Genomic DNA, 18,000 nt, shown 5'->3' with positions numbered 1-18,000 from the left:
GGAATAGAATTGAAGACCTAGAAATGAACCTACACATTTCAACAAATGGTGCTGGTTCAACTGGTGGTCGGCATATAAAAGAATGCAAATCGATCCATTCTTATCTCCTTGAACAAAGCTCAAGCCCAAGTGGGTCAAGGACCTCCACATAAAAGCAGATACATTGAACCTAATAGAAGAAAAAATGGGGAAAGATCTCAAACACATGGGCACAGGGGAAAAGTTCCTGAACAGAACACCAATGAGTCATGCTCTAAGATCAAGAATCGACAAATGGGACCTCATAAAATTGCAAAGCTTCTGTAAGGCTAAGGGCATTCATTGAACAAAAAAGCAACCCACAGATTGGGAAAAGATCTTTACTAATCCTATACCCGATAGAGAGCTAATATCCAATATATACAAAGAACTCAAGAAGTTAGACTCCAGAAAACCAAAAAAACCCTATTAAAAATGGGTTCAGAAGCTGGGCGGTGGTGGTGCATGCCTTTAATCCCAGCACTTGGGAGGCAGAGGCAGGCAAATTTCCTAATTTCGAGGCCAGCCTGGTCTACAGAGTGAGTTCCAGGACAGCCAGGGCTATACAGAGAAACCCTGTCTCAAAAAAACAAAAAAACATAAAACAAACAACAACAACAAAAAAAAAACCAAAAAATGGGTACAGAGCTAAACAAAGAATTCTCAACTGAGGAAACTCGAATGGCCAAGAAGCACCTAAAAAAAATGTTCAACATCCTTAGTCATCATGGAAAAGCAAATCAAAACAACCCTTAGATTCTATCTCACACAAGTCAGAATGGCTAAGATAAAAAACTCAGGGGACTGCAGATGCTGGTGAGGATGTGGAGAAAGAGGAACACTCCTTCATTATTGGTGGGATTGCAAGCTCATACAACCACTCTGGAAATCAGTTAGGTGATTCCTCAGAAAATTGGACATAGCACTACCTGAGGACCCAGCCATACCATTCCTGGCCATAAACCCAGAAGATGCTCCAACATGTAATAAGGACACATGGCTCTACTATGTTCATAGTAGCCTTATTTATAATAGCCAGAAGCTGGAAAGAATCTAGATGTCCGTTAACAGAGGAATGGATACAGAAAATGTGGTACAGGGCTGGAGAGATGGGTCAGTTAAGAGCATCGACTGCTCTTCCAAAGGTCCTGAGTTCAAATCCCAGCAACCACATGGTGGCTCACAACCATCTGTAATGAGATCTGACTCCCTCTTCTGGAGTGTCTGAAGACAGCTACAGTGTACCTACATATAATTAATAAATAAATCTTTACAAAAAAAGAAAACATGGTACATTTACACAATACAGTACTACTCAGCTATTAAAAACAATGAATTCATGAAATTCTCAGGCAAATGGATGGAACTAGAAAATATCATCGTGAGGGAGGTAACCCAATCACAAAAGAACGCACATGGTATGCATTCACTGATAAGTGGATATTAGCCCAAAAGCTCGGAATACCCAAGATACAACTCAGACCACATGAAGCTCTAGAAGAAGGAAGACCAAAGTGTGGGTTCTTCGGTCCTTCTTAGAAAGGAGAACAAAATACTCATGGGAGCAAATATGGAGGCAAAGAACAGAGCAGAGACTGAAGGAAAGGTCATCCAGAAACTGACCCACATGGATACAATCAACAAACTCCGACACTATTGTGGATGATAAGAAAGGCTTGCTGACAGGAGCCTGATATGTATGTCTCCTGGGAGGCCCTGCCAGTGCCTGACAAATACAGAGGTCGATGTTCTCAGATAACCGTTGGACTGAGCGTGGGGTCCCCAATGGAGGAGCTAGAGAAAGGACTGAAGGAGCTGAAGGGGTTTGCAACCCCATAGGAAGAACAACAATATCAACCAACCAGACCCCCCAGAGCTCCCAGGGACTAAACCACCAACCAAAGAGTACATACACATGGAGGGACCCATGGCTCCAGCCGCATATGTAGTAGATGATGGCCTTGTCAGATATCAATGAGAGGAGAGGACCTAGGTCCTATGAAGGTTCGAGATGCCCCAATGTAGGGGAATTGAGGGCAGCGAGGCGGGAGTGTGTAGGTGGGTGGAGGAACACCCTCATAGAAGCAGGGGGAGGGAGGTGGGATAGGGGGTTTCCAGGATGTGGGGGAACCAGTTAAGGGGATAACACTTGAAATGTAAATAAATTATAATAAATAAATAAATAAATAAATAAATAAATAAATAAATAAATAAATAAATAAATAAAATAAACCAACAATGTATTCATGAAATTCTTAGGCAAATGGATGGAACTTGAAAATATCATCCTGAGGCCGGTGGTGGTGGCGCACACCTTTAATCCCAGCATTTGGGAGGCAGAGACAGGCAGATTTCTGAGTTCGAGGCCAGCCTGGTCTACAGAGTAAGTTCCAGGACAGCCAGGGATATACAGAGAAACCCTGTCTCAAAAGAAAAAAAGAAAAAGAATGTGCACTATATCAGACAGGGTTTTCTCCATGTAGCCCTGGTTGTCCTGGAACTTACTCTATAGACGAGGCTGGCTTGCCTCTGCCTCCCTAGTGCTGAGATTTGGAAAATTAGAATTGCCCTAAAATTCTCCTAAAGCACTCCATGATCATGTCAGGAAACTACTTCTCAAACCTTGGATTATAAAGTGTAAAATGTGGACTGGAGAGATGTGTTTGGAAGGCAAAGACACAACCAAACATGATGGCCTGAGTTCGAGCCCTTGGACCTACTTCCTAGAAGAGAACCAATGTTTGCAAATTGTCATCTCCTCGAACCTACACATGTTCTGTGACACACACACACCACACACACACACACACACACACACACACACACGTTGGGGATTTGATTTGGGCTTACATGGGAATTCGCATGTCCACCACAGGTCCCTGCTTACAGTTGGTTTTGTAATGGCTGAGCAGGGGGACAGAGGTGGGACTTTGAGGCTTCCCAGAGAGGAATCTCTGGGACAGAAGGAAGAAAGGGGATACAAACATGAAAGCTATAGACGACACGTAAGAAGCAGGGAAAAGGGGCCCCAGGGGCCACACCCCACCGGGTCTGGGGTAGCAGAGATAAAGTATAGATTTTAGAAAGTAATAACTCTAGATATCGGAGGGGAGAGTGTGCTATCCACTTGGAGGCTCAAGGGTGGCCCAGCCATTGAGCTAACTTAGGGCAAATTAAAAATAACTCTAAGAATTTGTGTCTTCATTTGACTCCAGAGCATTGGGGCAGGTGCTATCGCGCTGCCCCAGCCAGAAAGTAAAGAGCGGATTAACAGTTTACTGTTACACACACACACACACACACACACAAAAGTTTTAAAATGTGGTTAAAAAAAAAAAGAAAAGTAAAGACAAACTATGTTCATTTCTGTTTATGATTAAATCTCTCTTTCTCAAGGATTGGGCTATGTCTCATCTATATATAACCTTAACTACAAATGGTTCTGTACTGCCTGTTCCTGGAAATAGCAAACATACCTTTGTTTCAAAAGATTATAATGACTAGCTTGCAACCATGTCTTTGTTTCACAAGAGGTTGTTATGACCAACTTGTGTTCATGTTCTGATTCTATAACCATGCTTATTTGCCTGCCAAATCCCAAGTTTAGAAACTCCCTACTTCTGAACTATAAAAATACATATGTTTGTCTGATGATGGTGGCACACCTTTGCCCAGGACTTGGCAGATGGATCTCTGAGTTCAAGGTCAGCCTGCTCTACAAATTGAATTCCAAAACAGCCAAGAGAACACACAAAAATCCGGTCTTAAAAACCAAACCAAGCCGGGCGCGGTGCACACGCCTGTAATCCCAGCACTTGGGAGGCAGAGGCAGGCAGATTTCTGAGTTCAAGGCCAGCCTGGTCTACAGAGTGCGTTCCTAGACAGCCAGGGCTACACAGAGACCCCTGTCTCTAAAAAAAACAAACAAACAAACAGCTGGGCAGTGGTGGTGCATGCCTATAATCCCAGCACTCTGGGAGGCAGAGGTTGGCAGATTTCTGAGTTTGAGGCCAGCCTGGTCTACAGAGTGAGTTCCAGGACAGCCAGGGCTATACAGAGAAACCCTGTCTCGAAAAAACCAAATCTCAAAAAAAAAAAAAAAAAAAAAGAGAAAAGAAAAAAAGAAAAGAAAAGAAAAAGAAAGAAAGAAAGTACAGTGGGAAGTAGGCTCTTTAATACCCAAAATGGAAGGGAATATAAGGACAGAGAAAAAGGAGGGAGGTGATTGGAGAAGGGATGGAGAGAAGAAGGTTTATGGGACATATGGGGAGAGGGGATCCGGGAAAGGGGAAATCATTTGGAATGTAAACAAAGAATATAAAAAATAAAAATATTACAAAAAAAAAAAAGAAATCAACTTAGACAAGGAAAAGAGAAAAAAATACCCAAAATGAATCACTCAGGGATGTTAAAGGCTCTGTTTTGTCTTTTCCCTGGAACACTGGCAGACTTCCATATGAATTAATGCTCAGTGACCTTTGGAGTTAACAAGTTAAGACTTGTTGCTTAGGAAAATCAAACAATCACTGAAGGGCCTAGATTTTCATGTAAATATGATACTACTGATCACTTGATGAAAGCCCAAGAATTATACTTTGGAACCTTATGAGGAAATTTCTTAGTTAAAAACTTATGGCCAGGTATGGTAGCACATGCCTTTAATACAGGCAGTCAGAAGACAGGGAAACACAGATCTCTCTGAGTTTAGGACAGCCAGGGCTATGTAGAAGGACCCTGTCTGAAAAACAGAGCAAAGTAAAAGCAAACACCCAAACCATGCTTAAAGTTATAAGACTTGAGATTTAAAGCTATTCCTGAGGTTTGGAATTTGCAAGATATTGCAGGTGACTATGAAATAACACTCACACAGTAAACCATTTGAAGTCTCAAGCAATAAGCAGGTCAGTGCAGCTATTAAATTAACGTATGAGGAGGGAAAACACTTGCAGATAGCTTACTGAGCAGCTGACTTAGCCCTTTGCATGGATGTGATGTGTTTAAATGTAGCTCTCCCATGGCTGGTGTTGTTCTGTGAATAAATTGAGAATTGAAATTCTGATCATTCCTTTGCTTGGATGTCTTACAGGCTGGTTGCAGAGCTAGGCATCTGCAACTTGTCCAGAAAGGTAAGAACAGCAATGGACATAACGAAATATTGCGAAAGTTTTTATTTTGTAAAAACCCAGGAAGGATTTTGGTAAAGGCAAATACAAATTCAAAATAAGAGACTTGACAATCTTCCTTGGGGTCTGGAGAGATGGCTCAGAGGTTCAGAACACTGACTGCTCTTCCAGAGGTCCTGAGTTCAATTCCCAGCAACCACATGGTGGCTCACAACCATCTGTAATGGTATCTGTTAGGATTCAGCAAGGAAACAGCCAACTCTCCTAAGACTGGACAAACATCCCCCATACCCATCCCTCTAGGTTCCCCAGAGACACATTCCCCACCCCCCAATGTCAGCATGAAGCAACCAGATATCACAACAACCCCATTCCCGCTTCACCATCACCTCTTTCTAATTTTTTCTTTTTTTAATTAAACCAAAATGCGGGGAAGGGGAGGAATGTTAGGATTCTGTCTAAGCTCCACCCCACAGTTACCTGGCAACAGCCAGGTATGCTCCTCCTCACAATTACCTGGCAATAGCCAGGTAGGTCTGGCCCACTATAAAGGGGGCTGCTCACCCACTCCTTTCTCTCTTGCATCTCTTACTCCTGTTTCCTGCTTGCTTCTCTCTTGCCCTCTTGGGCTCTTCTCTTCCCTTCCCATTTCCCTTCCTCCCTCTCTCCACGTGGTCATGGCTGGCCTCTACTTCTCTACTGTCTTCCTCTCTCTGCCTTTCTCTGCCTCCACTGCCCTCTTAACTCCCCTCCCTATGCCCTGAATAAACTCTCTTCTATACTATACTGTCATGTGACTGGTCCCTGGGGGGGGGGGATGCTGGCTGAGGCACCCCCTCCCCCACACCTCACTACACACCATAGAACATATTCTTATAACTCTATCTTTTTATAATCACAACAGGATAACAGTGTACTCATATATGTTAAATAAATAAATCTTAAAACAAACAAACAAAAACGGATCTTGGTTGAAAAGAAGGGGAAAACTGCTCTTCCTCCTTTCCCTTCCCTTATTGAATTCCTTTCTCCATCCTTTTCAATCTATGTTAATCATTTTTAATGACTAAAGAGGCTATGGCTCACTTTCCCACTGGAGAGTTTTCCTCTCCTTGGGGACCTAGAGCCAGCTCTTTGAAATGTAATAACAGCTCATTCTGGAAGGTGATGTGCTGGTAAGAAGACTTCCAAATTTTATTTCCCTGACCCCATTTCTAACCAGAGAGACCTGCTTCCTTTCTTGTCTATATTTGTGGAGAGGCTTTGAGGGGTAGGAGTGGGAGGTCTTCATAGCCATAAAGAAAGCAACTTTCTTTTTTGTTTTTAAAGATAGGGTTTCTCTATTATGTAGTCTGGTTATCTTGGGATTCACTGTGTAGACCTGGTTGGCCTTAAACTCAAAGAGATCCACCTGACTCTCAATTTCTGGCACGAACATGGAAGAAAGAAACTTTCCACAGAGTTGTGTCATCTAAGAATCAATACTGAAGAGGAATAATTCCTTCAAGAAAATGATTACTTAAGTGCAGTCTTCAAATTGAACTCAAGTATTGTGGTAGATGCCTGCAATATTACACCACAGGACAATGGGCATGGGAGCAGGAAGGCTGGGAGTTAAAGGCAAGCCTGGGCTACAATAAACACCTCTTGCCTCAATGGAAATACTGAAAACCTCATAAAGCACAATGGTATAGCTTTTTCAGGAAAGTACTGGGGACCAATCACAAACTGTAAGGGTCTATAATTTGCCAAAGAATGATATCCTGGACTCCAACAGGGTCCAACATACTGGGGTCTCCCATTACCAAAATAGAGAGACAACCAAGTGACCTTGCAGGCCTGATTTAAGGCAAGTTAGGGGATTCCGGGGTAGGTGACCTGTATCTTGCTCCTTCTCTAGGGACATTCCATTACTAGGCCATGGGGGCTGGAGACTGTTACGAGGGAGGTGTGAAAACTGTTGCTGAGGAAGTAGCTGAGGAAGTCTGGAAAATGCTTCTGATCCATTGTCCTTGCCTCAGGCCAGGTGGCAGGTCAGCTTCTGAGGTCTAGACTTGGTTGGACTTGCCCAGTTCTTGGGCCTAGTCTCCTGGACTGCCAATTTGAAGCCTGTCATAGAGTCAACCTATCTCAAAACAAAGATCTACCAGTGATATACTGAGTCATCTCTTCTTTCCCAGGCACCAGGTACATTTTTGCCAAAGTCAAAGCAGCTGCAGCAAATATAAATTGTGGGGATAGATGATGAAAACCAAATAGGAAATTGCTGATAGGTGACAATAAGAGTTCGTCCAAGCATAAGTCGGGCAGTGGTGGTGCACACCTGTAATCCCAGCACTCTGGGAGGCAGGGCAGGCAGATTTCTAAGTTCGAGGCCAGCCTGGTCTACAGAGTGAGTTCCAGGACAGCCAGGGCTACACAGAGAAACCCTGTCTCGAAGAACACCAAATCCAACAAAACAAAACAAAACAAAACAAACAAACAAACAAAAAAAAAGAGTCCAAGCATAGTGAGGGTATCTTTCTTGTTTTTTCAAGTCAGGTTTCTTCTGTTATAGCCCTTAGTTGTCTGAGAACTCACTCTGTAGTCCAGGTTGTCCTCTGCCTCCCAAAAGCTGAGATTAAAGGTGTGTACCACCACACCAGTGCCTAAGGGTATCTTGACCCTTCAAATTATATTATGGATACATTTGAAAATCAATAACCAAAGTAATTCTGTATGAAAAAAACAATGCTGGAGGTATTGCCACACATGAATTCAAACTGTACTACACAGCTATATTGACAAAAGCTGATACTGATAAAAGCTAGGGATCTTGATCAGGTTCATTTTCACAGCCAGCTAAAGAATTAAAAGGCAATTGTTGTGTAACAAGTCCTAATCAGGCCTTGAACTTGTTGAACCAGTCCATCAACAAGAGGCCTGCTGGTGGGAAACAAAAGCAAGCTGCCAGGCTTTTGTCTCGTCGGGAGTGTGCCACCTTGAAAATTTACCACCTTTATTATCATGGCCCATCTCCCTATTTTTCTGCCCACCAAGGGAGTCTAACTAACTCGTAGTCTCTCAATACCTTAATCTGAAATTTGAAGCTCTGAAGTTTTTCGAAGAAAACACTTCAAGATATAGGTATAGATGGGGACTTTCTAAAAAAGACCTCCAGTAGTTCAGGAAATAATTGCAAGAATTGACAAAAACAAAAAACATTTACATAGCAAAGAGAACAACAGTAAAAAGAAATACTACTTGTCTTAGGGTTTCTATTCCTGCACAAACATCATGACCAAGAAGCAAGTTGAGGAGGAAAGGGTTTATTCAGCTTACACTTCCACATTGCAGTTCATCACCAAAGGAAGTCAGGACTGGAACTCAAGCAGGTCAGGAAGCAGGAGCTGATGCTGAGGCCATGGAGGGATGTTTCTTACTGGCTTGCTTCCCCTGGCTTGCTCAGCCTGCTCTCTTATAGAACCCAAGAGCACCAGCCCAGGAATGTCACCACCCGTAAGGGTTCCTCCCCACTTGATCACTAATTGAGAAAATGCTCCACATCTGGATCTTATGAAGGCACTTCCCCAACTGAAGCTCCTTTCTCTGTGATAACTCCAGCCTGTGTCAACTTGACACACAAAGTCAGCCAGTACACTACTGAATGGAGGAAAATAGATCTTCACTAACTACAGATCTGACAGGACATTACTATCTAGAACATATAAAGAACTTTAAAAATTAAAGGCCAGTGGGGCTAGAGAGATACTTAGTGATTAAAGGCACTCAATGATCATTGAGAAGCTTCCAAGTTCAGCTCTGTTTTGTTTTTCGGTCGAGACAGTCTCACTTTATAGCTCAGACTAGCCCCAGAGTCATATTAATCCTCCTGCCTCAGCTTCCCATGTGCTAGGGCTGTAAGGACAAACTCCATTGCATAGTCTAGTTTGTTTGCTGGCAACAGGGTCTCATGGAGACTCTAACCTTGAACTTACCATTATAAACATCTAGCAGAAGCTGCTAAAGACTGATGAAATAGAAAGCAGAGGCTGGGTCTATAATGGGGACATAAACACTGCTGAGGAAAGAGCAGCCACAGTCTTCCATGGAGCAAAGCTGACAGATTCCAACCCTCTTCATCCACTCCTGTGCTGCCTTAACTGACAGCCATGTTCTCAATCAGTCCCAGTGCATTCTCAGGAATGGAAAAGCATTTTTCAGCATTTTTCAACCTGTCTCAGCACAGTCTGTAGCTGTCTTTTACTACTTTGTGGGTTCTTCTTTCTTCCACCCTTCTCGATCCTTTTTTTCTTCTGCCTTTCAACCCCATAACACTAGATTAGGGAGAAAAAGGATAAAGAGGAAAGGATAGAGATCCCTGAATAAAGTCAAGGTCCAGAAAGGGGCGACTTTATCCTTAGACTACTTCCTGCTGATTGGGAGCATTAAGTTCCTCGGGGCAAGTTTGATCTTCACCATCAAGATAGCTAATCTCTTCTTGTTGTTTCTTCTTTACTTAACCAATCAGGACCAACAATAACCAACCAACAACCCACCTATCAAGGCAGTAGCATTTATATAACCTGAAAAATTCTCAGAATTCCAAATGTCACACAATTGCAGGAACTATCTGGCAACTGGCAAACCCATGCCCCTGCTAGAGCAGGAGGCAAATCAGTCAGTCAGCTGCTGTGGACAGTCTGAAGTACCCCACTGCTGCAAGCTCCTTTAATACCCTCGACTTGCTCCCAGAGTCTGTGTCGTTGACGTTGACTGCGAGCCACCTCATTTCCACCCCCATGCCCCCACCTCCCACCCCCCCCATCCCCGCAAGCACAGGTAGGGTCAGGCGTCCAACAGTCCAGGGCACAAGCAACACCCCACATCCCTTCATCTGGGATTAAAACAAACACACATACCTATTTTTGTGTTTTTTAAAGAAAACAAATTCTTACTATGTTTCTCCCCTTCTGTTTTAAGCCATTAATTATGCTGTGTGTATCGGGAAATTATAAACATAAGAAATTATCATGGGTAATTTCCTTCGGATCTATATTCATTGGTCCAGTGGCAACCCTTGCCTCATCACCTGTACACCCCTGGAAGCCTAGGCCTTCTTTCTGGTTTATATTTAGAAAAACTACTGCTTTTAAAAATGCCTTGGGCTGGAGAGATGGCTCAGTGGTTAAGAGCACTGACTGCTCTTCCAGAGGTCCTGAGTTCAATTCCCAACAACTACATGGTGGCCCACAACCATCTGTAATGGGATCTGATGCCCTCTTCTGGTGTGTCTGAAGACAGCAACAGTGTATGCATATACATTATAAATATGCATATTTTTAAGATTATACATTTTTAAAGATTATAAATAAATCTTTTAAAAAGATATGCCATATTCATAATTTGATGCAAATGACCAAATTTCCCACAAAGCACTGCACATTTTAAGATCTGAAACCTTTAGCAGCTTGGTCACAGTCAGTCTCTTCACAGATGACCTTATTTCCCCGAATTGATATTGGAGACCTCTAGCTATAGCTTGACCTATATTAGCATGGTACAGGTTAGAACCAATATTGGTCTTATCCCTTATCCACTCGTCCATAGGCTGTGCTCACTCCTTGAATGATCCTCTGTCTCCTTTCTCCCCCGAACTTTTTATTGTTGTTTCTTTCTTTGTTTCTGTTTCAAGACGGGGTTTCTCTGTGTAGCCCTGCCTGTCCTGGAACTCACTCTGTAGACCAGGCTGGCCTTGAACTCACAGAGACCTGCCTGCCTCTGCCTCCCAGAGTGCTGGGATTACAGGTGTGTGCCACCACCGCCCGACTGATTGTGGAACCTAAGGACCCTGGTTCAGATCGCAGCTATTGCTTGATGGCTTACAACTGTGTGAACTGTAGCTGTGAGTGCTGGATAGATGGTTCAGCTATTGAAAGCACTGACTGCTTTTCAATTCCCAGCAACCACATGGTGGCTCACAACCATTCGCAAAGAGATCTGATGCCCTCTTCTAGAGTATCTGAAGACAGCTACTGTGTGCTTACACATAATAAATAAATAAATAAATAAATAAATAAATAAATAAATAAATAAATCTTTAAAAAAAAAAGAAGCCAGAAGAGGATGCTAGATCCCCTGGAGTTACAGATGACAGATAATTGTGAGCTGACCTGTAGGTATTGGGAACTGAACCTAGGTCCTTTGCTTTGCTGCTCTTAAGCACTGAGTCATCTTCCAGCCACTCATCAGGTTACTTTAAGTTCATTTATTTGCCTCTGTTAGAATTTTGTCTAAGCTCTGCCCCACAGTTGCTTGGTAACAGCCAGGTGTGCCTGGCTCACTATAAAAGGGGCTCCTTGCCCCCTCCTCTCTCTCTTGCTCTTTCTGTTGTCTTCTGAGTCCTCTTGCCCCTTCCCCCCTCCCCATTTTCCCTGCCCCCCTCCATGTACTCATGGCTGGCCTCTACTTCTCTACTCTCTCTCTCTGCCTTTCTCTGTCTCCACTGCCCTCTCAACTCGCCTTCTCATGCTCTGAATAAACTCTATTCTATACTATACTGTTATGGTTGGCCCCTTAGGGGGAAGGGATGCCTCAGCATGGGCCCTCAGGGGCACCCCTCCCCCACACCTGACTACACATCCACCAAAACATATTCCTTCTCTCATTTTTTTAGTAAAGACAACTGCCTCAAACTCAATTCTTAAATAATGAAATTACATGCATATACCATTTTGTTCTGTTTGTTTTATGTGGTGTGCATATGTATACCTATTTATGTGTGCATGGTGCGTGTGTATGTATGTAGCGGCAAGATATCAACATCAGTTGTTTGCCTCAATTGCTCTCCACCTTATTTTATTTATGTAAAAAATTAAAATAATTTAATAATTTTTAACCGATTTTTTTGTTTGTTTTTTTTTGGATTTGGTTTTATTTATTTATTTTTTTTCTCGAGACAGGGTTTCTCTGAATAGCCCTGGCTGTCCTGGAACTCACTCTGTAGACCAGGCTGCCCTGGAACTCAGAAATCCGCTTGCCTCTGCCTCCCAGAGTGCTGGGATTACAGGCGTGCACCACCACCGCCGGGCAATTTAATAATTTTTTAGTGCTAGGGATTATACCCAGGACTTCAGTCATGGTAAGCACTTGCTTTGCCACTGAACTCATTTTGTTTTTTTTTTTTTTTGGTTTTTTGGATTTGTTTTTGCTGAGACAGGGCTCCTCTGTGGAACTCACTCTGTAGACCAGGCTGGCCTTGATCTGCCGGCCTCTGCCTCCCACAGTGCTGGGATTACAGGTATGCACCACCACACCCAGCTTTCCTTTTTTTTTTTTTTTTTTTTTTTTTTTGTCTTTTGCATTTTGTTGAAATAGGGTTTGGATTTAGCTCTGGCTGCCTTGGAATTAGCTACATAGAGCAGGCTGACCTCTAACATTTTGTGATCTTCCTGCCTCTGGCTTCCAAGTGCTGAGTTTTCAGTCTACCATATCTTCCTTCCAGCTTCTTTTCTTTCTTGTTTTGTTTTTTGAGACAGGGTTTCTCTGTGTAGCCCTGGCTGTTGTCCTGGAACTCTGTAGACCAGGCTGCCCTGGAACTCAGAAATCCGCCTGCCTCTGCCTCCCAGAGTGCTGGGATTACAGGCGTGTGCCACCACCGCCCGGCTTCTAGTGTTCTTTCCAACAAGGGGAACAAGGTATGTTCATATAAAGAATATAAGAGCTCTGGGGCTGCCTCCATTTCCTTCCCCCACGTTTTATGAAGGGTGAGCCTGTAAGTGTATGTGTTAAAAGATTTTCTATTTTTACCTGTATAGATGTTTTGACTGCAGGTGTATGTGTGTGTACTATGTGTGTACCTGGTATCTGTGTAGGCCAGAAGAGGAAGTCAGAGTCCTTAGAAGTTGAGTTACAGATTGTCAGCTACCATGTAGATGCTAAGAACAAAATTTGGATCATCTGCAAGAACAGCAAGCTCTTAACCACTGAATCTTCACTCCAGCCTCATATATTATGTACTTTTGAGACAGGATCTCACTGTGTAATCTTGGTTCATTTGGAATTTGCTATGTAGTGAGGCTGGCCTTGAACTTGTAGAGGTCCCTCCACCTCTGCCTTCTGAGTGCTGACATCTAAAGTATGTGCCACACTTGTTAGGGTTTTCTTTTTCTCTTTCTTTTTTTTTTAAGATTTATTTTATGTATATGAGTGCTCTGTTTTCATGAACACCAGAAGAGAGAATCAGATTCCATTATTAATGGTTGTAGGCTACCATCTTGGTGCTGGGAATTAAACTCAGTACCTCTGGTAGAACAGTAAATGCTTTTAACTTCTGAGCAATCTCTCCAGCCCCTGTTAGGATTTTCTTACTGCAAGAATAAAACATTTCTAATCTTAGCAAGAAAATGGATTCAAATGGGTGACCAACAAGACATTCTAAAAAAGTTTCTGACATGCACAGGTACTTGGGATATCCAAGAGCCTATAGCTGAGTATTATCAGGCCTATCAAGTTCAAGATAGGTACACATTCAGGTCAAGACCCAGACCCAGTTGGGGTCAAGAGGCCTCAACAACATATGTGAACAGGTAATTTAGTCCCCATGACACCTGCTTCTATGGCCCTGCCATTTCTCCTAAACTCAGACAGGGCTTCAACTACAATCTAGTTCTTTTATTGGTTAGCTCATGTCAGGATAAGGAAAAGCATGCTGCTGACCCGAGGATATCTGGGAGGGAAGGCCTCCATGGAAGGCATACTCTTTTGTAGAGGAAAAAATGGCTAGTCCTGCCAGGTGGGCAGTAATAGCCCACACCTTTAATTCCAGTACTTGGGAGCCAGAGGCAGGAGGATCTCTGAGTTGAAGGCCAGACTGATCTACAGAGCAAGTTCCAGGACAGCTAGAGTCACAGAGAAACCCTGTCTTGAAAATAAAAGCCACAAGAAAGAAAGAAAGAAAGAAAGAAAGAAAGAAAGAAAGAAAGAAAGAAAGAAAGAAAGAAAGAGAAAGAAAGAAAGAAAAAGAAAAGAAAGGAAAAGAAAAGAAAAGGACCTGTGCTAAGTTCTGTGAGCTAGGCTGGGAGAAAATATTTTCTACCTAGTCAGGACCTGATGGAATACAACTAGAAAGTAATAAGATTTGGAGAAGATATTCCTAAGAGACTTCTCTTGAAGTAAGGTGATATAGACCCATGCTCTAGTCATGAGGAAGCTCAAATTACTGGGTAGAGGGAACTGTGTGGTGGCAGTAACCTTGGTGGAAGGGCTAGGACCCAGCCGGGCAGTGCTGGCACAAGCCTTTAATCCCAGCACTCTGGGAGGCAGAGGTGGGTGGATTTCTGAGTTCGAGGCCCAGGACAGCCAGGGCTAGCTACATAGAGAAACCCTGTCTCGAAAATAAAAAATAAATAAATAAATAAATAAATAAATAAATCCCCTCACTCATCAGAGCCTTAAGATAAAGCACAAGGCAATTTTATCAAAGGCTCTTCTGCAGGTAAGAGGGCTAAGCAGCTCTACCAGACAGCCTCTGGGAACCTAGCTTTGTCATTGTTTTCTAGCTAAAGGCCATCTTTTTTTCTGGCTTATCAAGAAGAGGGGCAGCCTGTTGGAGGGAAGAGATAGAGATGGAGAGGCTAAAGGAGACATGTAAAGAGGGAAGACTGGAACTGAAAAACAGCAGTTCCAGGGCAAGCAAGGGCTTGCCCATAAAGGCCCCAAAGAATGAGGCTTCTCTGTCGTTGTCCTCTTGCCATCTACAGCACCCCACCTCTTTCCTCTAAACAAAGGTATCCATTTTAAAGACAGCAAGGGAATGGCTCACTTAAAGAAGGAAACCAGTCTTTAAAGAGAGACAGAGGAAGGAGTACAGACATTGGGGCTGATACATTCAGAACCTGGGAAAGGAGTGAAATAACCTCTCCTTGAGACCAAGGCCCTGTACTCTCTTCAGGAGTCTAGGGAAGCTTCTTCTTCAGACAGGATCCTCTTTTTCAGGGATACACCTAGCAGACAGGTCCCCTGGACACCTCGCCATCGGATATATAGGCGTTATCTGGTCTCAGGGACTCAGACCCCGCCCTCAGCTCCCTGCGCCGACTCCTGAGGCCCCCTGCCGCTCCCGCTTGCACCCAACCTCTGCTTCTCCCACGCGCGTGCGCCCCGTCTCCGCACACCTCCCCCGCTGTTGCTGCGGGCGCGCGCGCGCGTTCCTGGTGTCCCAGGCAGGAGCTGGAGACAAGCGACCGGCTGTGGGCCAGGTTCTGAGAGAGCGTCGTGAGCCGGAGAAGCGGGACCCTGCGCGGCTACAGTTTGCGTGGGCCTGGCCGCCTCTCCGTCGGCGGGCCGGGCGACGTCGCCAAGCAGAGGCTGGACTCCCGGGGCTGATGGCCATGGGCGGGAGCTGGAGAAGGCAGTGGCAAAGGCAGCGGCAGCAGCCGGCCCCGCGGGCGGGGAGCGGTGTGGCCCAAGGCCCCTGAGAGCCCCTGACGGCCCCGGCGGGTAGGCGCGCTTCTGCGCCTCCTGGGGTTGGGGGGCGGTAGCCAGGCAACGCCCGGCGCGCCCGCCCATCCCCCGCCGCCCTTTTTTTCCCCTGGCAGGGTGCGAAGGAGCATGCCTGTGTCTGGCTTCGGCCAGCAAAGAGTTAAGTCGAGAGGCTTGGAGCTGCCTTCCTCTTGGGGGCGTGCCCCCCTCCCCCGCTAGGCGGCTCGGCCCCCCGGGGTAGGGTATGGCCCCGCGACCCGGCCGGGGACCTGTGGTCCCAAGCACTGGCCAGTGAAAGACTCCTTCCTCTTCCCTCACTCCTCTTTCCCTCACCGGCCAGCACCATGGGATGTAATATGTGCGTGGTCCAGAAACCGGAGGAGCAGTACAAAGTGATGCTTCAGGTAGGGCGCCTGGGCTGCTGGGGCGAGGGGCTCAGCCGAACCTAGGAAAACTGTAAATCCCGAGCGGGAGGGCCAGGTAGAGTCAAGAGAGGCAGGTGTGGGAGGGCGAGAGGGCTCGGGAGAAAAAGGTAGGGAGCTGATCTCGCCCATAAATTACGAGTTGCTGCGTTCTGGTGCCTTGTGGGAACCATCCAGGGACTGAAAGGAACTGGGTGAAGAAGATAGGTTCGAGGCACATCACCTGGCACTCCGAGTGCGTAAAGACTACAAACCATGTGTCCAGATCAGCCCGGGTGGGAAGTTAAGATTCTGTCCCGGGACGGTGATGTGCTCAGTGGCCCACGCGGGATGGAGGTTGCATAGCAACGGTCTGGATTCTCGGCACATGCTCCCCTTGTTGGTCCCAGAACCAAAGAATCAATGAAGTGCCCGCAGGACACTGTCCTGGCAGGCCAGATTCAAAACGTCGTCAATGGAGCTGGGTTTGGGTACCCATTCTCACATCCACTCTCTAGTCTGACTCAGTCACGACTGTCGATTCCAGGGCCTCAGGCATTTTGGGTGAGTGGGTGACGCCGGGATCAGTGGTGCCCAGCACGCGCTCTGCCTGTTGGCATCTGCTTTGGCCTGTTGGGCCTTGAGGACAAGAAGGGTGTTGAGAGCGACGCGTGCTGGGCAGGAGGAGACACCCTGCATCCCGCTTGCACCTTGAGCCAGCTTCTCAGCCACGAGTGAGGTTTCCTTGCCTGTTCGTGGTGTGACTACGTGAGTGCGTGCCTGTGCCCCATCTGTGTGTGCGCGGCGGCTCGCTAGCCCCGCGCGTGTATACTTTCTGTGCGTGCACCTTAAGAGTACTTTAGCGAAATGTGTCCCGGATTTTGTGCACTTAGAAGTACTAGGCTGAGTGTAGAGATCAGAGGGAGTCGGGACCAGGAGCCAAAGTGGGAGCAGACAGGTGAGTCTAGTGACTTGTACCCCAGCTATTGAACTTGTTGGTCAATACCAGGTAATTAGTGCACGCAGGTGTTGGTTGGGGGAGAACCTGTAGGCTCCTGGATGAATAGAGGAATGTGGTGGGAGTAGCAGGGGAGATTGTGTCAATCATAGTAGAGGGGTGGTATTGAGGTGGCCCTGGAAACCCAGCATTTTTGCTGTGATCTTTCCTTCTCTATTAGAAAGAATAGGAGGCAATAATGGGCAAGAGAGGGTGAGCGTGGAGGGTCAAGGGAGGTATTGTCCAACCCTGCTGGTTTTCCTGGTCTCCTCTATTTGACTATGTATGGTCTCCTGTTATCTGCCCTCAGCCAAGCCACATCACTGTTGTTTCTCCTCTCTAGTTCCCACTGCTTGGAGTTCTCACTTGTCTGTTGTCACACCTTGTGGAATAAGAATCTGAAATTACCTAGTTTGGTACTGACAAAATAGGTTCAGTAGAATCCATTGTATTTCAAAACTAGGACTGCCTCCATTGCCTCAGCAGGAAGACTGAGGTAACCATAGGTGAGAGAGTCCCTGCTGGATTTCTTACTTAAAAGAGAGGCCAACTACAGAAAGAGCTTGCCCTCTACTAGACTGCTCTGTGTTCAACTCCCGTGGGATGCTACTTTTTTTAAAGTTTGGACACAAACTTTTATTTTCTTGGTTCTCCTCAGCCCAATTGGAGACCAGATAGTTTTTAAAGACAGAACTATCCTTTCGAATTAAGTAGAAACAAAAGGAATGTATATAAAAACAATATATGGAAAACAGTGAGATCTATTAGGTACCCTGGGTGAGGAGGCCTTCAGAGCAGAAGGCAGTTTTTGCCTGAAAACCCTGGCAGTTTCCAGTATCCGTATCCCTATTCTGCTTCCTGAGATCCTTAAACATGTGTGCTTACTCCATATTGAGTGCTCTTCTCTCTCTCTCTCTCTCTCTCTCTCTCTCTCTCTCTCTCTCTCTCTCTCTCTCAAGTGTATTTACCTTTATTTCATGTGCATTGGCATCCCACCTGC

General features: G+C 45.2%; 1 protein-coding gene across 2 annotated transcripts in view; it reads left to right on the top strand.

The window, feature by feature from the left end:
* The first annotated feature begins 15,236 nt into the window (after window positions 1-15,236).
* The window catches only part of Pdzd4 (PDZ domain containing 4), a 28,611-nt gene continuing 25,847 nt past the window's right edge, over window positions 15,237-18,000 (top strand). The window contains exons 1-2 of one of the 2 annotated variants that reach the window (XM_052171516.1): window positions 15,237-15,620; window positions 15,719-16,006. In XM_052171516.1, coding sequence (XP_052027476.1) covers window positions 15,947-16,006 — 60 coding nt within the window. In that variant the 5' untranslated portion in view covers window positions 15,237-15,620; window positions 15,719-15,946. Of the gene's footprint in view, window positions 16,007-18,000 lie in introns of both variants that reach the window. The other variant, XM_052171515.1, reaches the window with a different exon arrangement.

Source organism: Apodemus sylvaticus, chromosome X (genome assembly GCF_947179515.1).
Source record: "Apodemus sylvaticus chromosome X, mApoSyl1.1, whole genome shotgun sequence".
In the NCBI taxonomy this organism is placed as follows: Eukaryota; Metazoa; Chordata; class Mammalia; order Rodentia; family Muridae; genus Apodemus; species Apodemus sylvaticus.
The sequence above is the reverse complement of the archived record's forward strand: the minus strand, read 5'-3'. Positions and strand labels throughout refer to the sequence as shown.